Source organism: Cuculus canorus, chromosome 1, assembly GCF_017976375.1.
Source record: "Cuculus canorus isolate bCucCan1 chromosome 1, bCucCan1.pri, whole genome shotgun sequence".
NCBI classification, from domain to species: Eukaryota; Metazoa; Chordata; class Aves; order Cuculiformes; family Cuculidae; genus Cuculus; species Cuculus canorus.
In genome coordinates this window covers 157,483,502-157,506,308 of record NC_071401.1, presented here as the reverse complement: position 1 = coordinate 157,506,308, position 22,807 = coordinate 157,483,502, and the positions used below count along the sequence as shown (strand labels likewise).

Below are 22,807 nucleotides of genomic sequence, written 5' to 3'. Positions count from 1 at the left end.
ACGTAGTATCTGAATCCATCTACAGGGAACTCCCGCTCCCTCAGTGCTCTGCCTTTATTCCCCACAAACAGAGGCTTCTCACATGCCCCTGAGCTCTACCTTGTTCCAGGACAGGGAGACATTCGATAGTATCTCCCCAGGAGAACACACAGGGGAAAAGCGGCCTCTCCGCTCAACCGCAAAGAACGCCTCCCCATTCCCCCCCTCAACCGCCACTGCATCCACACCCCCTACACCGCCTCTGCCACCCCGGACGCCCACGTGACCCCCAGCGCGCGCGCGCCTCGCCTCCCGGCCCCGCCCCCAGCGCCCGTCTGGCCAAACCATAGAGGCGCCTCCGCGCGGGGAAAGACAAGAGGAGCAGAACCATAGAGAGGGCGCTGGCGCGCCTCAAGATCCTCCATCCTCCCCCACCCCTCCACTTCCGGAGCGCGGTGCTTCATTCGGTCCCGGTTCAAGATGGCGGCTAGGCCGTGGCGGCAAAGAGAGCAGGGGGGACCGTAGAGGCCGCTGCAGCGGGAAGGAGCCGGGCCGCCCCGGCCGGGCGGAGGGGTGAGAGAGGAGCGGGACGAGGCGGGGCTGGTCTAGGAAAAGGAGAAGGGAAAGCGAGGAGAAGAGAGGTGGTGGTTTGCGCTGCCGCCTCCTCTTTCTCCCTTCGTCGGGGAGGAGGGGAGATGCTGTCGTGTGCCTCGTGGGAGACTTTCTGCCTCGTTCGCCCGTAATCAAAGAAATAATGAATTTAATGGTTGATTTTATTGCTTTTTTCCTCCTTCAGCTTTTGACGTTTTGCATTGGGGAACTTTGCTTTGTGCTCTAGGAAGGTTTGGGATCCGGGTTTCAGAAGTTTCTTCTTTATGACTTTACTTGTTAAATGTTAGAAATTTGGGGAATGTAACTCCTATATCTTTTCGCTGAGCTTCCCACCTAAAGAAACGATGGTGTCCTGCAACAACAACAAAAAAAAAAGTGTTGCCTTATGAGTTTTGTTGTCAGTGATCACAAATCATGGGATGCTCTTGCAAACAGCAGGCTGTGAGCGTAACCTGAAGGGGTGAGCCGTGGGCAGAGCTCTGTATATTTGTAATAGTGAGTGCACTGGATGTGGGCAGTTCTTGAAGCTTGCTAGGAATCCCTTCACTGAGGCCTTCCAGCCCTAATTGATGCACTGTGCTTAAATTTCTCTTCAGGAGGTAAGGAGAGGCATGCCGCTTAGTGGTTTGAAAGTGGTATCTGCTGTAATTAGGGAAGAAGGATGCACATGGTAACTGCAATGAGGCTTCCAAAAACTTTGAACTGAGCTTGTGAATACTTTCTTGTTGCTCACAATCTATGGATGCAGTGTGGTAACTAGAAAGCTGTATCCCATCAAGAACCAAATTTTAGAGGGTGTTTTACATTTTGGGGTGGAATCTGTTGGATATTGGATTTTTTTGTTTTGTGGGTATTTTTTTTTTCCCCTTTTTCTTCTCTGGTGGTGTTTTGGCAGGGAATTAGGGCTTGATATGAGTGGGAGAGGCGGAAGATTAGATCTGTGAGAGACAACATCCCTGACTGTAGTTTGGGTGTTCCTATAGTCATCTGTAAGTTGAAAAATGTGTAAAGACAAGAAATAAATCTTTCCAGAATAGCCTTTTCTTCTCTAGTCATTATTATGAAGCTTGAAATAATACTGATGGGGGTAGGGAGCATAAGGGCAGTGGTCTGTGAGGAGAAGACTAGTAGTAACTAGATACTTAATCACCCTACTAAGTATTACTGTTTAATTTTGATGTGAATATCTGAGCTTGTAGTAGAGTTTGAGGACCTCACAAATATTTTAGGTTTTTGAGGGAACAGCTCTGCTGATTTAGAGAGGAGAAATAAATACACTCAAGCTACTGGTGCAAAGGACCTGAAACTATGTCATCTTTTCCAGGTCTCTCCCTCATTTTAATTTTTTTATTTTGAGACGGAAGAAAGAAAGTCAAAATGGGGCGGAGATCTACATCATCCACCAAAAGTGGGAAGTTTATGAATCCCACAGATCAAGCCCGTAAGTATCCATAAAAACAAATCAGATAGGAAGGACGGAAGTGGGATGTCCCAGGAGAGCAGATGCAAAGCTTTCTCTGAGGATAACATTCTCACTTGTGAATCAGAGCTGAGTTTTCCTAACTTCAAAAATATTGCCTCAGTTTTGGCTCGTGTAGGAATTTCCTGAGAAGGCTGCTTGCTTGCTTACTGTTGCTTCTTGGAGTACTTACTTCTTAGTTTTTGCTGTAGTTTTCAGTGTTCAAAGGTTTTTGTACTTGACTGTTGGCTAAACTGCAAGCTGCTTCTTGGGACATCCGTTAAATCTGTCTGAGGCTAGAATTTGAGGAGCATGTCGAATTTAGCAGGGGCTCTGATGTAGATGAGGGCGTTGCCTGTCTGTTTTTTCCTCCTTCTGATAACATGCTAAATGTTATCAATGCTAAGCAGATAAAGATAATCCAGACCAGAGTGAATATGCTTCATTTCAGATTCATACTCAAAACCTACATATTTAGAAAGTGTGTTATCTGTTGTCTGTATTTCAGCTTCTGGGCAGCAGTGCTTTCATGACTATAGCTTTTTCTCCCTATTGTTCTTTTTTGTATAGAAGCACCCCTGCTTGAAGACAGAATGACTGCTGTTTTTCCTTTTCTTTCTGTGTAGCACACATGAAATAGACTTCTATTTCATGCTGTATTTCTCTCTGACTGGGAAGATGAGTTAAACTGTTACAGTCTCTGTAAAAGGAGTGAACTGTTGAGAAACACTGCTAGTCCTCATGAAGGAAAGGTTCTTCATGGATTTTGTTGTCTCTTTCAAGTTATTTTCTCTTTTACTCTTCTCTCTAGGGAAGGAAGCTCGGAAAAGGGAACTAAAAAAGGTAAATAAAGAGATAAAGAATATTTGCCTGGCATTCCCTGTGCTGTGTAGCATGTTTGTGATTGTAAAGGGCCATAGCTGATGAATAGACTTACGGATGTTTTGGTTGACTTCCTAAGATTCACTTTGGAAAGTACTGTCCAAACAATTGATTTAAGAAAGCAGACGGAAATCTTGTTTTGAGGGACCATATGCTGGGTTTTTTTTAACTTGTGCTTATTACAGCTTTTTGAAACTTTATTGTAACTATTTGGGAATTTGAAAAAACAAATCCCTGCAGCCAACAAAACAAAAATTTCCCAAAACCACCAATCTAAAGAAACTTCCAATCCCCACTTGAAACTCCCATTCTTCTATTTCTTTTTTATACCTTCTGTCAGTTGGTTTATCTTGTTGATTGTATGTATCTTAATTGGCATGAAAGAATCGGATAGATTCATAGGTAGCAAGATAGTGAAATTAAAATTCCCAGTAGTTTTAATTAGCTTTTGCTACTGGTGTGCACTACAGTTAGTATTTGCAGGGTGTTTTGTTGTGCCATTTTTTTCTGCAGACAGTGAATATCGAGAAGGGGGGTATTTGGTACAAAAGAGTGAATCTCTTTTGTCTCTGACACTTTTCTGATCTCTTTGATCTCTGACCTTAGAACAAAAAGCAACGAATGATGGTACGAGCAGCAGTACTAAAGATGAAAGATCCAAAGCAGATTATCCGGGACATGGAAAAATTGGATGAAATGGGTGAGTGAGAGGTACCAGGTGTTGGATTTAGGCAGTGGTTTATGTAGACACCTAACATAGTTTTAAAGGATGACTGGGAGGTTGGTAACACTTTTTTTCCTATTAGGATGGGAGATTCTATGAGTAATTGAGAATTGATTGTGATTTGATGCTATCAAAGATGACTTTTTTTGTTTTAAGAAGATGGCTGATACAAGTAATGGGTAGTGTGTGTGATACTGACTTAAAGTTGAAGGATGGGATTGTTGTAAGGCTGAAGACTTCCTGAAAGTTGTTTGCTTCGAAGTAGTTTCATTTGTTCATCACAGCTGTGGAGTAGAGTAACTTAAGAATTTTTGGGTTGTTTTTTGCTGTCTTTGAATAGAGTTTAACCCAGTACAACAGCCACAACTTAATGAAAAAGTGCTAAAGGATAAACGCAAAAAACTCCGTGAGACATTTGAGCGCATCTTGCGGCTCTACGAGAAGGAGAATCCTGACATCTATAAAGAACTGCGCAAGTTGGAAGTGGAGTACGAGCAGAAGAGATCACAACTCAGCCAGTATTTTGATGCTGTTAAGGTAATGCTTATATCTCAGGCTTCTAACTGTGGTAGTGTATGCTCTTTGTCGGCTCATTAGGTGTGACAGAAAGTAAGGGAGCTTTGTAAGAGACCAGTGTATATGTCATGTGGCCCATATTAAGTACTTGTGTTACTTTGGATATCTCCAGTCGCAGCATTTCAGTGAGGACAGGCTTTATCAAGTCTTTATTTTAATCTCTTATATACTGATTTAATTCAACATGAAATTCTAAGGGAAAGAAAGATTTATGTTGCAGATCAACAATATTGGAATTTGATTTATGTATTAAAGGGAGAGCCAGCCTGTCAGTATGCAGTTGATGTTTCTGTGAATTTTTGCTAAATGTGTTACTGGAAATAATGAGAATCTGTTAGCATTTCTTTGAAGAACTTCCTTTGACATTCTTTCCCTACCGTATTGGAGAATGTAATATTGCCCAAGTGCAACTATATGTAAGATTACTTTTTTCCTTTGGAATATGCAGCAGCCTGTGATTTTTGCCTTCTGGATAGTTAAAAAAATATAAGCTTACTTTCCTGCAGCCTCTCTGCTTTGGGGACTCCAGGTCTAAAGGAAGATGGAAACCTGACTGTGTTTTGACTGACATACTAAAGCCTTTCATGGGTGCACTGCATGTGCTTTGTTTTGTGTTTAAAGCTTTTACTGTTGACTTTTTCCCAAATCTCTTTCACGAACTACTGCAAGATAACGGGTTCTACGTGTTCTGTACTGTGAAAGGTAATGAGGTTGTGCAGTAGCTTCTGTGGGAGCAAGGCATTCTCTCTATTTTTTTTTTTTTTTTTCCCCCCAGAACGCTCAGCATGTTGAAGTGGAAAGTATCCCCTTACCAGATATGCCACATGCTCCCTCCAACATCCTCATACAGGACATTCCCCTTCCAGGGGCCCAGCCACCTTCTATCCTCAAGAAGACATCAGCCTATGGGTAAGAAGGGAAAACAAACAAACAAACAACAACAACCACAAAAAAAAAAAACACCAAAACAACAAACCCCCAAAAAAAAACCCATTAAGAGGAAGTGAGAAAAGAAGCACTTTGTTACTGGGAAGAGCTAAGGGTAGAAGCCGAGGTAACAGTGACTAGGAGAAAGCAGGAGTTCTGTGCAAGTGAATTCTAATTTTTTATTAACCAAGCCGTTCGTAATCTTTCACTACTATTACAAGCTTTTATTTAAATTGGTTTGCGAGTAGTATACTATGTCTTCTAGCATTTGTTTTTCTGCATATCTGCAAAACTTAAAGCATTGCCGCTTGGAACGTAAATGCCCCTTAAATTGCCATGTATGTGTTCTTTTGTCTTGCTAGTATATGCAGTTTAAGCTTCTAGTTTAGTTGTTTATCAGGTTTCTCATTCTAGTACTAGTAATTTCTGTTTCTTTCTGAGTAGTCTTCTGTTTTCACCAATTTTATGGTTACTTCATTCTGCTTCTGTGGTGAGATTCAATACTTTCTTTTCTCCAGTCTTCTCTTCAGTTGCTATCTGAGAAGCTTGCTTTTGTATCATCTTCACCAATCATGTCTTTGTATAACATTGTAAACTCCTTGGAAGGAATCTGTGCTTTCTGAATGTTCATGTTTCTTTTTAGAAGGCTTCTGCATAAGCAGTAATGGGAGAAGGATAAATAATTCTGTTAAGCTCATGTTTGGTTTTGTTCATTTGTGGTCTTGTGTTTCTCATTTTCAGACCACCAGTTCGGTCCATTTCTGTACTTCCTCCTCCTGGGCTTGGTATTCCACGTTTACCTCCAGGCAGGAAGCCCCCTGGGCCTCCTCCAGGCCCACCCCCACCTCAAGTCCTACAGATGTATGGTCGTAAAGTGGGTTTTGCCTTGGAGACGGCCCCTCGAAGACGAGAAGAGGAGATTTCTTACAGTTCTGAAGCAGGCAAGTATTTTCACAATACTGTCAGGTTTTCCCTGACAACTCTGTTTTGCTGTGGGTATTACTGTCATGAACATAGCATGGCCTAGACAAGATACTCTGGCAATATGGATGTTAATATAATACTACTTGAAAGACTCTTCTTAAGTGACTGTACTTCTGAAGTGATCCTAGTACATTTCATAATATTTGCAACTTCGTTGTTGGCTATATTTTTAAATGCTGAAACCTTGAATTACAACTTTCAGATACTTGGTTTTTTTCATTGTTGTGCAGAGGGAATATTTTTCCATGTAGTTTTAGCAAGACTGAAACATTATACGTATTTTCCCTTCAACCCACCCCCAGCGTTCTCTGACTACTCTTCCCTTTTCATATAAACAAAAAACAAGAATCGTAACTGGGGGAAAAAGGAGCAAACCCACCACCAAAATCCAAGCCCAAGTATGGATTTGGTAGGAGAACCTAGATCCTCCTTTTTAACACAATTACTGTGTCTTCCCTAGAAACTTCTGGAAATGGGTAGATCAGCTTTATTGCATAATAGAAAGGATTTAAGTATTTCAGTGGTGGGTGATTTGCTATATAGAAACGAACTAATGAGTTGTAGGTAGGAGTTGCCTTCAGTTATTTGCTGTTTAAATTCACCAGCTGGTTAATAAGAAATCTTTATAAATAGATTTTCCAAAATATTCTTGAAGAACACATGCCAAACAGTAATAGCTTGACAATATGTCTGTGCTGTTGCTAGGGGCATTTTTCTAACTGTACACATACACTGGTATGAAAACTGGAATATTTTGTATTTGGAGTTTATGCATTTCCTAATACTTTGCTTCCTGCAGGACAGCGAGGGCATGATGACGAGATGTCCAGTACTAGTGAAGACGAAGGTTATCCTGAGGACATGGAACAAGACAAGCATGATGAAAGTAGTGATGATAGCGACAGCGATAGGTCAGATGCAGACAGTGAAGGCGAAGACTTCCTGCATCGTGATAATGACAAGGAAAGGGAAGGCGGTGAAGAAAAGAAATCGGGTATGATGGGGAGCTAGAGATCGGGGTTTGAATTTTTAAAAGAGAAATGGTACTTAATGTTGTTTGTGTCTGTTCCTGACTAGGGTGGGGGAAGTAATCTGCTTAGCCAGCTCTGTTCTAACTCACCTAAATTCCAGCTGAAGAATATTTATTAGTAAACAGATCAGAAGGAGATGATCTAGAAGTGAGGCATCTTTCGGATGGACCTGATTTGCTAACAATTGAGTTAGCTTAGTAAGGTCACAAGCCGTTTTTCACCTGAAGCATTGAATTGGCAGGATACCCTACAAAAACTGAGACTCAGTCTAAAATGTGCTTACTCTGTAGTGACTTGAACAATTAAGACAACTACATCTCCTACTGCTAATGCTTTTGGATAATAGTTTTTTCTTCATCGCTTGGGGGAGACCAATTGATAGAGAATACTAGGTTAGCAAAACTTCAAGTAATCTGTAACACCAATCTAAGAAGCATCATTATGTTAGAATGATACATTATCCGTATCAGGGAGGAGACTGGAATCTGACCCTTTATTATTTTCTTCCCACCTCCTATCACCCTTGCCCTTCCTTTGCTTTCCCCAGGTCATAGCGTACGGTTTGCAGACATGCCTGGAAAGTCACGAAAAAAGAAAAAGAACATGAAAGAACTGACTCCACTCCAGGCTATGATGTTACGAATGGCAGGTGAGTGAGATGGTTATATTAAGTGGAGAGATGCAATTTGCTTCATTAAGCTTTTTCTGGTAAGCTTAGTTTGTTTGCACAGGTTTTGTTTTATAATATAAATATTTTACTGTCATAATGTAAGATCTGTGAAGAATATAAGCTGTGGTCAAATATTTGTTGGGGTTTATTTTATTATTTTTAGTCTAGTAGTGTGTATGTTCAGTGTAGCAGAGCTGAAGTAATAGTGGCAACTTACGGGGTTTTTTTTGGTGTACTGGGTTTTTTTTTCTTCTAAATTTTATCTTGCTTATCTTTTGCTCAAACAAAATATGAACCTTTTAAAGAAAAAGAAAACTGAGATTGTGGGCTCAACCTGTAATCTGTAAGGATTTGTAGTCCCTAAAAATATCCTTTTGTAGGAATAAATTAACTAATAGTGAAGACAGTTTTTTGTTTGTTTTAGAAAGGCACCCTGGTATTTTCCAAACATGTTGGAGCTTCTTGGACATGAGGTTCATGTTTAATTTGAGGTTATGTCCCCATTCTCCCCACTACCTGCAATCTCCCACAAACCATAGATCAAATGGCTACAGTTCAGGTTGGGAGCAGAAGCTTCATCTCCCACAGGAACACATAGCTCCTGGTGGCAATGCTCAGTCTAGAACTTTTTTTTGGTTTTTTTATTCTTCTTTTATTTCTGTTTTCTGTTTAACAATAAAATGTGGGATTTTCTTCCTTTGAAGTAAATTTTATCTGTCTTTTATTTTTATTTTGTATGCTCAAGTTTCTGTGGGCTGATTTTATAAATGTGTTTACATTTTCAGGTCAGGAAATTCCAGAAGAAGGGAGAGAGGTGGAGGAATATTCAGAAGAGGAGGAGGAGGAAGAAGAGGAGTCGGAGTCTGAAGAGACATCACAACAACAACAACAGCAACAACTCAGTGAGGAAGCTCTTGCAGAGACTGGGTCATCTACTGCAACTTCCCAGACACAGCAGCAGCAGCCACCCCCACAGACTGGTCCTCCAGCTCAGATACAGGCACCTCCTATGCCAGGGCCACCTCCGCTAGGACCACCTCCAGCCCCTCCACTGAGGCCCCCAGGCCCACCCACCGGCCTTCCTCCTGGCCCTCCACCAGGTAAATACTTTACTTGCTCAGGTTTGAAGGATGCAGGCTCTTGGTACTACAGACAGTGTATCAGTTTGGGAGTTGTGAAGATGCAGAATGTGTTGCAGATGGGATACAGGAACCCACCGTGGTAATTCCTGAGACCTTTGTGATCTCCTCTATGCTTTTGAGGTATCAGGCTCCTAGAGCTGTAGTCAGCCTGATGGAAATTGACTTATTAGCACTAACATGGACAGGTGGCGGTAGAGCTTGTTTTGAAGTATGAAGGCCTGGTGCCACATGCCTCTCTAGTATTTCTTTTTTTTTTTTCTCGTTCTCCACGTACCCCATTCTGAGCGAGGCAGGACTAAAGAGGTTTGGGAGCTACTACCTATTTATAGGTTTCGGTGTGGATGTTTTCTGTAAAAGCTACAGTGTGAAGGCTTCTGCTATTCTACCACCTGAACATATTTCAGTCTTGTTAGAGAAGATTAATTATCCTCAGATGAAATAAGTACTGAATTTGAATACATATCATCATATGAATATTGGACTGCCTAGAGACTGCTAGCAATGGGGCAAATCGGTACCAGTTCTTTTCATGGTGTGTATTTGGGTTTTTTTGAGAGCGAACACTTGAGTTTCTTTGATCTGGAGAAAGACAGTAGTTCTTTGTAAGTTGATGGGGTTATCATATAGCTGAACTGGATAACAGTAATGTTGTTTAGTAATTTTAGAAAAAAAAAAAAGTAAAAATAAATCTGTTGCTTGTTCCTAAATTGCAAAGATGGTAGATGGACCACAGTAAGAAGCACTCACTTATACTGGGTTTTAATGTATTTTATTCTGTATGGGCAATTTAATGACATCACTTTTCCAAGAAGGTGGTAGTGTGGGCAGGCAAAGTTCCAGTGTTTTCTTGCTGTTCCATTTCTGATACTTCCTAGAGAAAGAACTTCAAAACAGTTACTTTCGATAGAGCAAAACTACTTCTTTTCAGGCTGGAAGAGCAATCAAATGCCAGAGTGAAAAGTTCTTTCGCTTTGAGCTGTTTAAATTCTGACAGCCTCAGCTCAGTAGGTGTTCTCAGCTATTGCTTTGTTATATATGGAGGAGCCCTTTTTCCAAATGTGAGGAGATACTTACACTTGACTACTATTAAGACCCTTTACTCTAAAACCACTGCCTCTTTTTGAGATTTTTAGATCATCTGTTTAATTGGGAGCTGTCTAGTATTAGATTAGCTTTCAAGTTACTGTTGAAGATCTATAGTAATAGCTGATAGGATAATTGTGGGCTTTTTAATGTTAAACTGAGTTTCTCTTTTGCATTCAGGAGCTCCTCCGTTCCTGAGACCTCCTGGTTTACCAGGATTGCGTGGGCCTTTACCTCGACTTCTACCACCAGGCCCTCCACCTGGCCGACCTCCTGGCCCTCCTCCAGGCCCCCCACCAGGTCTGCCTCCAGGTCCTCCTCCACGTGGTCCCCCTCCTCGACTGCCCCCTCCTGCCCCACCAGGTAAAGTGTTCTGTTTGTTTTAGCACCACGTCTCTTCTTGGTTTATTTTCTGAGTTTTTGCTGTGGTGACCAAACCAGTAAGTATAATCAGTTACTGATTTGCCTTTGTTCCTGTCTGTGTAGTTGCATTGTGCTATGTGCTATTATATTTTGTGTAATAACAACAAGTAATTCCATACTGCTATGAGTGGTTTGGTATCAAGAATTCTGTCCTCGAACAGGGAGTTTCAGGGTTTAAGCTTCTGCTGGACTATTTCTGAATGACCCCTGGGTGCTGTAATGTTGGTCCACCTAATGGCTTGGAGATAGGGATATTTATTTTTTCTGTATGGTCAGACATTTCTGAGGACTTTGAAATTCCATCAGGATGGATCATCAAGAAACTATTTTCGGAGTATTACTTCATAATTTGAAAGGGAGCGTTACACAGGTTCCTGTAGCTTTCAAAGTCTGGGGAGACAAAGTATTTTCAACCCAGAATTTGATGCAGAGTTGAAAATGTGTTGTGGTGTTTTTAGAGTTAGTGCTACTGCATCTTTTTGAGGTATTTTGGTTTCTTTTTTATTCTTGGCTTTCTTAGTTTGTGCACTTTCTTGACCAAAGATTTCAAGGCTCTCATGTATGGAGTCAGCTCATGTTTTGTTTTCTTCTTACAGGTATTCCTCCTCCTCGCCCAGGCATGCTACGGCCACCTCTGGTGCCTCCATTAGGACCTGCCCCACCTGGGCTTTTCCCACCAGCTCCCATTCCAAATCCAGGGGTATTGAGTGCCCCACCTAGCTTGATTCAACGCCCCAAGGCAGATGACACCAGTGCAGCCACCATTGAGAAGAAAGCTACGGCCACTATCAGTGCCAAGCCACAGATCACTAATCCCAAGGCAGAGATCACTCGCTTTGTGCCCACTGCCTTGCGAGTGCGACGAGAGAATAAAGGGGCTTCAGCTGCCTCCCAGAGAAAACAGGATGATGAGCCTGCTCTCCCATTAACCAAAGCTGCCCCTAAGGCTGGATCAGCTGCCCCTATCTCTGTACAGACAAAGGATGATGTGTATGAGGCCTTCATGAAGGAAATGGAAGGTCTCCTGTGATTGGTTCTAGTCACCTCTCCTGCCCCTCTGAACACAGATCAGACTACCATGGATGGAGGAGAAGGAAAGGTCCTCCTACAAGCAATGAAAGGGCTCACATGACACGGAATAGATCCCTATCCACAGGTTAATTTGCCAGCATGCTCTGAATAGGGACCGCTGCAGGTGAGGTGTGGCTGGGAACCTCCCTTCAGGGCTAGCATGTCCACTGCTTGCAAGGAAATGAAGAGTAAAGAAGGCAATGTGCTTCCCTTGAGTCCTCTACCCCTCCTTAGAGGTAGATAATGGTACTCTGGGGAGGGGGATGTGGGAGCTGGGAATGACTGGGCTCTGCCTGGGTCCTTCCATATCCTGAATACTCTGGTGAGGGTAGTGGAACTGGTTTTTAAGGAGCCAGAAAAGCGTTAGCAGCTTTTCATATGCATATGGTTGTCCAGTTTTTCTTTCCTGTACTGTTCCTTTATGTAAATATTTTATAATCCTTCTTGGTTTTTTAGTTGCAGTGAGATTGATCAATCATCTTTCTTCCAGGGTAGTCAGGGGAGGTAATTTGTGGCGTATACTGTACACTGGAATTTTGCACCCTGTCCCCTTTATGGTCATCTTGAGGGCTTTTCATCGGCCGGGATTACTTCCTTTTGTCTTGTGAAAGACAATAAATGTTCAGTGTACCAAAATACTGATTTCCTTGTGGTTTGTCTGAAACTAGCATGTAGATGGCAAGGGGGGAGGTTCTTTGCTGGACTTGAGGAAAGATGGGGGCATTCTGAACCTCGCAAAAAAGAAAAGCAATGGCTCCATAATAAATGTTTGGGTTTTTTTAACTGAAGTTCTGCTATATTCTTTTAAAGTTCCTAAACAACCTTTTCAGCCTTTAGTAGTAGCTATTAGAAATTTAAGTCCTGAAGTACTACTAATAATTACAAAGTTATTTCTTTTATATACTTCTAGTAAAAGGTTTCCTTGATATCAGGCCTCAGATATTCACTGGATCCATCTTGGACGGGCTACTTCAAGTGAAAACGTAAACAATTTTAATTCTAAGAACTCAACAGATAATTTCACTTGTGGAAAAATCTCTGATTTCAAATTCTATGAAGTTAGTGCTTTTAAGGTGCAGATTTTTTTTTTTTTGAAAAGACTTTCCATGCTTCTAGCTTAGAGGTGAGGTGACGGAGACATTATTCCTGGAATGGGCTTTGAGGCCCCATGGAAGAGCTGCATTTGACAATGCAGATAATCTAGGAGCAGCAAGATTTTTTTTTCTGGGAAGAGTCCAAGACCAGGGTGCCCGCTGTCTTGTGCGGCTCTGATACAGGTGCCTTCTAACATTCTGTTGTGGTTTTGGATAAATATGCAAGGTTGGGAGCTGTGTGGCTAACTGGGACTGCATGTGTAGAAACTGGATTCATGTGGGTCTGGTACTTCATGTGCTTGACCAGAACTGTGGTTTGTCTTCAGCTAATTTTGTATGAAGGAGTTTATTTTTTTTTCCTTCCTTGCCTTTAATACAGTTCTAAGTGGAAAAAGCACAAAGATATAAGCACTTCCTGTCACTTTTAGCAAAACAAGGGGATCTGTGGATGCCCTGACTTCAGTCTATGCACTCAGGTAACCATCTGGTTCTTTATCAGTCACACGAATGGTGGGCCACGTCAGAAACAACACATCCAGCTTTCAGGATTGCTGACAACCTTTTCTCCCCTAACATCAGAAATTATTGTACGGCAGTTTTATTGCTGAATTGACAATACTTGCATCAGCTAGATTAATTTTTCCCTTTATTCACGTTATCTCTGGTGATGACTCTGAGTCAGTAGAATCCTTGAAAAAGAAGAGATTAATGAAATTTTGCTCTGGCTGAATTTCCATCAGATTACATAATGTTTTGTGTTTATACATCTATTAAGAGAAAATAGATGCTCCCTAGTAATCTCTACTGCGTCTCAGTAGCCCAATACCAATCAAAAAGGGATTGAATCAGTGTTTGAAATGGGTGTGTGTATCTATAGCGTACTGTTTATTGTACATTATTAAATACTAAATCAATGTTTAGTATTTAAATAGAAACTGTTTTCTTAGAAGAGAGAGAAGAACATAATAGAAAGCTTGTAGCATATTCAAGAATAGCCTGTGTTTCAACACAGCCTGGGTAAACAATTATGTATTTGCATTATGATGGCACGGGTCCTGGGCACAATCCTGTAATGCCATCTTCTCCACAACTCCAGAACAGATGTTCTTAGCTTTGGACAACTGGTAACATGAACAGAAGCCCATTTGTTCACAATTTGTGTATCATGGTCATACAGAGCTTTGGTATTCTTCTCTGTAATACCAACTCCTTGTTGTGGTTGCATTTTTGATCTGTGGCTCTGAGCAGTGTTCACAGAATCAAAAATGATTGTGGGGAGGAAAAGGACTGGGAAGGGACTGAGCTACAGGGAAGTGATGTGACGTGCCTGATGCGTTCCTGAAGGTTAGTGAGCGCATAAAGATGGAAATATAAAAACCAGGTTGGTTAATTTGGCATAATCCATTGAATCATACCACTAAGGCAAGATGCTTCCTAAATGTTACCAAACCTTGAGAACAGGGAGCTAGTCTTGGTTACTCAGACATAAACAAGTTGTGATGGTACTTTGTGCTATGAAGTTATTTTTATTTTGCTTTGTAATCTGTTTAGCGCTACTAGTGTAAACTGAGTGGTTTAGAACAGAGTTCCAGTTATTGTACCCTTCTGGAAAGAAGGATGGGACTCTGTCTTGATTGCTGAGTTGCAGAGTTTAGAGGAAATATCTTCTTCTGGGGGGTTGGGTGGGGTTTTTTTGTTTATTTGTTCAGGGGATTCTTGGTAGGGTCTCCTGGATGGCCGCCTAGTGGGAGTCATCTTTGTCTTTCCCTGCACTATGACAGTGCTGGTATCCAGGGTAAGCAGCACAATCTGGCATGCAATCTACTCACTTCACTGTAATGATGAGATATCCATATCATAGGATCTGTGGAGCATGACAAAGAAGAATCACAAATTGAAATACAAAAGCATTAAGGAATGAAGAGGGGAACAAAAAAACCACACAGAATCACTCCAGAATCATTCCAGTTCTCTCTAGAACTGGAAGAGCCTGCTGTGCAACACTGGGGTAGCAGAAGGAAGTGGCTAATTTTGGGATGCAGGCTCATTCATTGCTGTAGAGAAGGCTAGTGCCTGCCCTTGCTCAAGATGTGTAGAAGAACAAGAAAAAGGTGTCAGTGAATAAAAAGAAGCCATGGGTAATTGGAGAAAAAAGGGAAAATGAACAGGAATCTCTCTGTAGGTATGATAGGGCCAGACTACTGGATGAACATCCTTGAAGAAGTCGTGTCAGCTGACTGATGATGCAGTGAGATATTCTCCAGTTTGAGCAAAAGCCTGACAGCTTGACTTGTAACACTGCAGAGGCAGCCTTGCAGATAATACCATATTAGTTTTATTAGTGCAATATTTTTGAGTAATTTACCTACAGAATCAGAGATATTTCCTGTGTTACATGTTCCTGCCCAGTTTCCACACATATCAGTAGTGCTGCATTGCAAACGTTCCTGCTGAAAGGAACGTTTCTCTTTTTCTATAATAATAGCAATAATAATATTTTTTAAAGTAATCCTGTAGAAGCATTTCAGAGGTTCTAAATACACAAATATTTCTAAAATGACAGTGGTGGAATTACCAGAAGTTCCCCCTTGGAGAGGTGGGGACATGTTTCCTGATAAGATAGTTTGGGTTGGAAAGGGCCTTAAAGATCATCCAGTTCCAACCCCAGCTGCCATGGGCAGGGACACAGCCCACTAGGTCAGGCTGCCCAAAGCCCATGCAGCCTGGCCTTGAACACCTCCAGGGATGGGGCATCCAAAACTTCCCTGGGCGATCTATTCCCATGTCTCACTACCCTCACAGTGAAGAAATTCTTCCTTATGTCTCATCGAAATCTGCCCCTCATCCTATCACTCCAAGCTTTTGTGAACAGTCTCTCCCCAGCTTTCTTGTAGGACCCCTTTCAGGTACTGGAAGTTTGCTGTAAGATCAATAAAATCATAGAATAGATATGATGCTCTTCTGGAGCGTGACTTGGGACACATTGCCCAATAAGATGGACTTCTGGAGTGTGTCTTCAGACAAGTTTTCTGATTAATATGTGTACTTCTGGAGCTTAACTTCGGCACATTTCCCAATCAGATGGATTTCTAGAGCGCGCACTGGGGTCAGAGGCGACTGGACTGCTTGGCCAAAGGGATCCAGGAGCGGGAATGACCCGCAGGTTTTGCGCCCGGGTATCAGCACCTCCCCCGCGCCGTCGGGAGCGCCCAGCGCGCTCCCATCCTGCTGGCGGGCGAGCCCGGCTGGGCTGGGAGGGGCTGCTCCCCCATTGGGTGGATTTGGATCCGCATCACCATTGGTCGGGACGGCGGGCAGCGCGCTGCAGCCAATCAGCGAGCAGCCAGGGGCGCGCGGGGAAGCTATAAAACGGGCCGGGAGGCGGAGTGGGGGGGGGCGTAGCGGCGCGTGTTTCACGTCAGGTTGGGTGTGCGTGTGCGGAAGAGCGTCGGAAGCGATGTCCGGTCGCGGGAAGCAGGGCGGGAAGGCGCGGGCCAAGGCCAAGTCGCGCTCATCGCGGGCCGGGCTGCAGTTCCCCGTGGGCCGCGTGCACCGGCTGCTGCGCAAGGGCAACTACGCGGAGCGGGTGGGCGCCGGCGCCCCGGTGTACCTGGCAGCCGTGCTGGAGTACCTGACGGCCGAGATCCTGGAGCTGGCGGGCAACGCGGCCCGCGACAACAAGAAGACGCGCATCATCCCCCGCCACCTGCAGCTCGCCATCCGCAACGACGAGGAGCTCAACAAGCTGCTGGGCAAGGTGACGATCGCGCAGGGCGGGGTGCTGCCCAACATCCAGGCTGTGCTGCTGCCCAAGAAGACCGACAGCCACAAGGCGAAGAGCAAGTAAAGCCTGAGGAGCGGTTCCCTGCCTCAAAAGTAACACAAAGGCTCTTTTTAGAGCCACCCACTTCATCGCAGAAGGAGCTGTAGATCCTCGGAAAATAAATCTAGTATCTGTAACGCTCAGAAAAGTGATTTAATTTCTAAAATTAAAGTTTCCATTTAAAAAACGTGTTAGCCGCTGGTACATAGGTACTAAAAATACCGAGGGTTATTCCATGTGCAGGGAGTTATTTGGCTGTAGGAGGGGTAAGGAAGGCACAAAGCTGAAGGCCACTGCAAGAATCAACTCGTGGCCCCATGGGCCCCTCGTCCCCTGTCAGCTTTGTCCCATTGAAGCTGAGGTGACTCACTGAGATCTTTGAAAACAACTGTGCTCCCCTCTAAACAACCTTTTTTGACCTACAGACTTGGGTTTTTTGTTTGGTTGGCTGGTTCCCTGCCACCACCCCCTCTCACCAAGATGGAATCTAAATTTTTAATTTTTATTTCAGTTTTCTCCTCGTGGCTTGGTCTGAGCTATCATGCCCGTTTTCCGCTTGAAAGCTGAACAATTTTGAGTGTTTTGTAAAGGAAGGCTGGGCATGCAATTCGAGGTAAAAAAAAACTCACATTTTGATTCCACCTTATCTAGTGCTTAACATCACCATAGAGATGTTGACACATAAACACAAAATCAGTGTTTATAGGTCAATAAGCACATTGAATAATTATCCATGTGAAAACATAAACTACTAGAATAATTGCATCGTACACAATTCAGTTGTGCTGCCAGTTACAAAAGTGAACAGTAATGAAATGTTTACAAGCCTTTGGCAAAACAAAGGGTTATAGACAATAGTGAAAAAATCAGAGAATACATTTTTTAATTACCTGTGTTCTGAAAAATAAGAGGGGTTTATTCTTAATTTGTTTAATCAGGGTGTTAATACAAGTGTAGATGAAGGTTGTCCCACTCTCACTATCAGCCAGTCCTTTTAGCATAACAGATCCATTGGTTGGATAAGTTATTTTTAATATTACTCCCAATGCAGGAATCAATCGCTGGACAGTAAAAAAAATCCATTATTTCACAATCTGCTGTGAAAGGGGAGCCCTAAGTAATATCTTGAGCAAGTTCTGTTGTGTAGAAGTAGGAAAAAATCAGCTGCAGCAGTGTCTCCTCAGACAGCGATGACTCAGATTTTCACCAATCAAAGTGTATCAAAATAAAAACATGCCTGAATTATAAAGTGCTGGGGCACTGATTACAATTGTTAACAGAAACTGGCCGTGTTGAGTCCTTATGTCACCTAATTTATTAAGGCAATAAATGTTGCTGTAGAAGAGCACTAGGGAACCACGTCTGTATTGTGCACACTGAGCACCACATAGTACAAGATGCTATGCTGTAAAAAGTCATCTCCTTCTGGGGCACAAACAGCCCTTCTCAGGACTATCAATATGCTTCTTGCCTCTTTGCATAATATACTAATTTTATTTGTTTCAATTTTTTTGAAAGGGGTAAAGGATTTTGGACAAAGAAGCTAATTTCTAATCCATATTCAGTGCTCAAGATGAGCCTGTGTTACTTCCTCCCCTTTGAAATCAATTTGCTATTAAAATACCGATTCAAATCCCTGGTTTTCAGTTCAGATTAAAAGAAGACCCTTTAAAGAACAATAATTAGTTAGTTTGGAAATTTAGTTGTCCACGTCATGGATTTTATTTAGAAGGAAAAACAAAAGTTTCTGTCTCTCGAGGTCTGTCCAGGTCCAGGACTCGAGGTTTATCGCCTATTTTTTAACTCACCCTTTGCCTCTTCGAAGGGAAACTTTGCCGAGAGGAACTATAGTCTTTCTTTTCCACGCCGCTGCGAACTGGGGGGCGTTCGGTGGCAGGAATTCTGATAAAAACAAGCTTTTTTGACTCCTAAGAAACACAAAATGAGCGGGGAGAAGGGCCCTTTCTGCCGTGCAGCGGGGCGGGCGCTGCAACGCACCAATCACCGCGCGGCTCCTCTCTATAAATACGAGGCCGCCGACTTGCTCCAGGCCCAGTGGTTTCTCCTGATTCGTGGACGAAGGTTGCCACTATGTCGGAGACCGCGCCTGTTGCCGCTCCTGCTGTCTCTGCTCCCGGGGCGAAAGCCGCCGCCAAGAAGCCGAAGAAGGCGGCGGGCGGCTCCAAAGCCCGCAAGCCCGCCGGCCCCAGCGTCACCGAGCTGATCACCAAGGCCGTGTCCGCCTCCAAGGAGCGCAAGGGGCTCTCCCTCGCCGCGCTCAAGAAGGCGCTGGCCGCCGGCGGCTACGATGTGGAGAAGAACAACAGCCGCATCAAGCTGGGGCTCAAGAGCCTCGTCAGCAAGGGCACCCTGGTGCAGACCAAGGGCACCGGCGCCTCCGGCTCTTTCAAGCTGAACAAGAAACCAGGTGAGACAAAAGAAAAGGCAACCAAGAAAAAGCCGGCAGCCAAGCCCAAGAAGCCGGCGGCTAAGAAGCCCGCCAGCGCTGCTAAGAAGCCCAAGAAGGCTGCGCCGGTGAAAAAGAGCCCCAAGAAAGCCAAGAAGCCGGCGGCCACAGCCGCTAAGAAAGCGGCCAAGAGCCCCAAGAAAGCCGCCAAGACGGGCCGCCCCAAGAAGGCAGCGAAGAGCCCGGCCAAAGCAAAGACGGTGAAGCCCAAAGCAGCCAAACCCAAGGCAGCAAAGCCCAAAGCAGCCAAGGCGAAAAAGGCGGCGCCCAAAAAGAAGTAGAACGACTGAGAAGAAATTGCGTATTCTACTCATTTAAATAAACCCAAAGGCTCTTTTAAGAGCCACCCATTTTTTCTCGAAAAGAGCTGAAGCGCTACTGCAGGGGCAGCAGCGAACTCAAAACTTTTTAAGAAGAGTGGTGGGAATTTGTACTTAAATGATGGTTACAGTTTTCAAAGCGTGTGATTTCGGTACAGACTGCATGGGGAGCCCTTGGCTTCCTTCGGGGGAGGAGTGTCCTAATATTCGGGATCCCAGCGCCGGCCGCAGCCCAGGGCGGTGGCAGCGGCTCCGACCCCACTGAGCCCAGAGCGGCCCTTTGGCTCTGAGAAGTTTAATGGAATTTAAAAGTCCCGCGCTGGGTGGGGATTGGCCCCTTCCACCCACCTGGCCCCGCCTTCCTTCCCACCAACCCCGCCCCGTAGGGCGGTGACCCCCATCTCTCCCCCATCCTCCCCTCCCTCCCGCAGCCCTTTTCCGGTGCCAGCCCCGCCGCTCGGCTGCGAGCCGCACTGCACCCGCGCCCCTTCCCCTTCCCACCATCACCGGGGCTGGTGGCAGGGGGAAGGAAGCCTTGGGTATCTTGCACATCACCCATCGCCCCCAACTTGGCGCCCACAAATTCAAGGGAACCCACTCTAGCGCTTCATAAACGAAAAAAAACTCAAGCCGAGCTACAAACACGATTGAAAGACTCGCTTCAGAAACTGCTTTTAAAACGTTTAATAGCTACTGAAAGAAATAGAAGTAATTTTTTTTTATTTTACACATAAAACTCACAGTGAGTTCATAATAGCAGCTGTGATTTTCTACCAGACCTATGTAAGAGGAAATAAAAACCTTAAAAAAAAATCCCAAACAGCCTACTCTATTCCCGCAGGACTTCAGAGTTCTGAAAACACACCACCGGCAAAACCCTAGTATACGACTGCTTTTGTTTTAGACATACTCAAGTCTAGAGCTAATAGCATGTCCCCATTTTAAGTTCTAAACAACTTGGCTTTAGTCTGGTAACTGAAAGTCCTCCATGCTTAAAAAAAAAAAAAAACGTACATTTCAGCAACGGGAAAAAAGCTCTCCAGTAACATGCAAACGAACAGGCTAATCACGTACCTCCCAAGAAAAACCGTAATACAGCCCTTCTACTTGAAATAATTGGTGGCTCTTAAAAGAGCCTTTGGGTTAAAACTGACGATCCGAGGCGCCCTACTTGGAGCTGGTGTACTTGGTGACAGCCTTGGTGCCCTCGGAGACAGCGTGCTTGGCCAGCTCGCCGGGCAGCAGCAGCCGCACGGCCGTCTGGATCTCCCGCGAGGTGATGGTGGAGCGCTTGTTGTAGTGCGCCAGGCGCGACGCCTCGCCAGCGATGCGCTCGAAGATGTCATTGACGAAGGAGTTCATGATGCCCATGGCCTTGGACGAGATGCCCGTGTCGGGGTGCACCTGCTTCAGCACCTTGTACACGTAGATGGAGTAGCTCTCCTTGCGGCTCTTCTTACGTTTCTTATCACCCTTCTTCTGCGTCTTGGTCACAGCCTTCTTGGAGCCCTTCTTGGGCGCGGGAGCGGACTTGGCCGGCTCAGGCATAGTGAGAACTACCGGATTGCTCGGGAGCACCGGAATGCCCGCTAATGCGATTACTCCCTTATTTATAGGGGCCTTATGCAAATCTCTGGCCTCAGCAATCACCGCTTCTATTGGACAACGGGGCAAGTGACGTCACTTCACGCACCAGCGTCTTTGTAATTGGTCCTTTTTAAATCCCACGCTACTATTGGTTAATAATTCCAATCCTATCGGCCAATCACCACGAGCTCTTTCAATCGCACAGTTTGGTGGCGGAGCTCGTCCTCTGCCTTCTGTCCTCGCCCCAGAGCGTCCGGGCTCACCCGGCTCCTGCAGCTGACTTTTTAGGGGTCTGCAGGCATTAAGTATAACAGCCGCATACTACCTATAGGTAGTTCTTATCTTAAGGTGTTCTTATCTCAACCCACAGGTTATCTCACTTCTTACTCTTCCGATTCTCTCCACCATCCCATTGCAGGGAGGGATTGAGCAAGTGCCTGCGTGGTGCTTAATTGCTGCCCACAGTTAATCCGTGACATGCATCTAGACTGGCAATCTTTGTGCATCCAGAATTCTACCTAGCAGTGTAAAAGGAAAAAAAAAAGCAGAAGGAAAAACAGCCACAAACTGCCTACAAGAGGGAAATAATACAATTAGGAAAGATACAGAATCTCTGGAGCACTAACTTTTGCCAATTATGTATGAAATTAATTGTTCTGGCCCACAGAATGTGGCTTGCATCTCCAGACTTTAAATGAGACAGAAGTTCTGATTCAATATGTAAGTTTAAAGAAGACAGACTTCACCTGGGATGCAATAAATATTGGATGGATTTGTTTAAGTCAAAGCAAGAAATCCCTGATATTGAAGATCACAGATTTAAAACTGAACTGTGAATTTGTTGTGAATGGTTGACTTAATTGAAATAAAGAAAGAAGAAAACTGTTTAAACAGTCTAACACGATTTAATGGTGAGAAGAATTCTGATGAAGTTTGATTTTGGTTTTTTTTGTGTTTGTTGCTTTTGGGGGGTTTTCTTTTGAAATACATGGTAGAGGTCCTATTTAATATAGGATTTAATGTATATGTTTAGAAAAGGGATAATCATGATGGGTTTTATTAAAGTACTCTGCGGCCACACTATAGATGAAAATTATAAAACCATTTATTGGTAAGTGAGCACTTTAAGATTCACTTTTAAAAGAATAAAGTTTATTTGTTGTTGAATGACACTAGGACTGGATAACTTGGTATCATATAACCAGTGTTATAATGATGCTGTTTCCTTTTGGAACCCTAAAGGGTCAAAGTCTAGACTTTGTTAGTATCAGAGGAAGTAGATGACATGGACCTATACAAGAAACCCATAGGTAAATGTCACTTAAGGTGAGTGAGACTGCTAAAATCACAACAAAACTGTTCAAGAAGATCTGGAAGGATAGTAAGAATGATTCTGGGTACTGGTGCAAGCAATAAAAAGACTGATCACCTTCCCAGGCTGTTTTTCCTTCTGCTTTTTTTTCCTTTTACACTGCTAGGTAGAATTCTGGATGCACAAAGATTGCCAGTCTAGATGCATGTCATGGATTAACTGTGGGCAGCAATTAAGCACCACGCAGGCACTTGCTCAATCCCTCCCTGCAATGGGATGGTGGAGAGAATCGGAAGAGTAAGAAGTGAGATAACCTTAATAATTGAATTACAATATAATAATGATGATGATAAAAAGGGAAATAACAAAATGAGAGAGAGAAACAAACCCCAAGGAAGATGAGTGATGCAAATGAAAAACTGTTTCACACCATGAATTGACCAATGTCCAGCCTGCCCTCAAGTAATGAAAGTGCCCTGGTCAGTTCTTCACAGTTTATATATTGAGCATGACATCTTATGGTATGGAATATCCTTTGACCAGTTTGGCTCTACTGTCCTGGCTGTGTTCCCTCCCAGCTTCTGTGCACCTCCAGCTTCCTCACTGACAGAACACGAAGAGCTGAAAAGTCCTTAAATTAG

At 43.7% G+C, this 22,807-nt stretch overlaps 4 protein-coding genes across 4 annotated transcripts; 3 read left to right on the top strand and 1 right to left on the bottom strand.

Annotated features, from left to right (window-relative positions):
* Positions 1-397: 397 nt before the first annotated feature.
* On the top strand, positions 398-12,199 carry WBP11 (WW domain binding protein 11). The gene is made up of 12 exons (XM_009571547.2): positions 398-552; positions 1,916-2,032; positions 2,862-2,893; positions 3,539-3,632; positions 3,997-4,193; positions 5,008-5,141; positions 5,901-6,100; positions 6,943-7,137; positions 7,722-7,823; positions 8,630-8,944; positions 10,250-10,432; positions 11,089-12,199. Exons 2-12 carry the CDS (start codon positions 1,969-1,971, stop codon positions 11,520-11,522), a joined length of 1,950 nt encoding a protein of 649 aa, XP_009569842.1. The 5' UTR covers positions 398-552; positions 1,916-1,968; the 3' UTR covers positions 11,523-12,199.
* A 3,856-nt stretch (positions 12,200-16,055) lies between these two features.
* LOC104068656 (histone H2A) lies at positions 16,056-16,684 on the top strand. The gene has a single exon (XM_054054491.1). It carries the CDS (start codon positions 16,115-16,117, stop codon positions 16,502-16,504), a length of 390 nt encoding a protein of 129 aa, XP_053910466.1. The 5' UTR covers positions 16,056-16,114; the 3' UTR covers positions 16,505-16,684.
* A 1,859-nt stretch (positions 16,685-18,543) lies between these two features.
* On the top strand, positions 18,544-19,642 carry LOC104066477 (histone H1). Its single transcript, XM_009569083.2, has one exon. It carries the CDS (start codon positions 18,572-18,574, stop codon positions 19,226-19,228), a length of 657 nt encoding a protein of 218 aa, XP_009567378.2. The 5' UTR covers positions 18,544-18,571; the 3' UTR covers positions 19,229-19,642.
* Positions 19,643-20,297: 655 nt separating this feature from the next.
* LOC104057257 (histone H2B 1/2/3/4/6) lies at positions 20,298-20,836 on the bottom strand. Its single transcript, XM_009558595.2, has one exon. The coding sequence runs from the start codon at positions 20,813-20,815 to the stop codon at positions 20,435-20,437; it is 381 nt and encodes a 126-aa protein (XP_009556890.1). The 5' UTR covers positions 20,816-20,836; the 3' UTR covers positions 20,298-20,434.
* Positions 20,837-22,807: the final 1,971 nt, after the last annotated feature.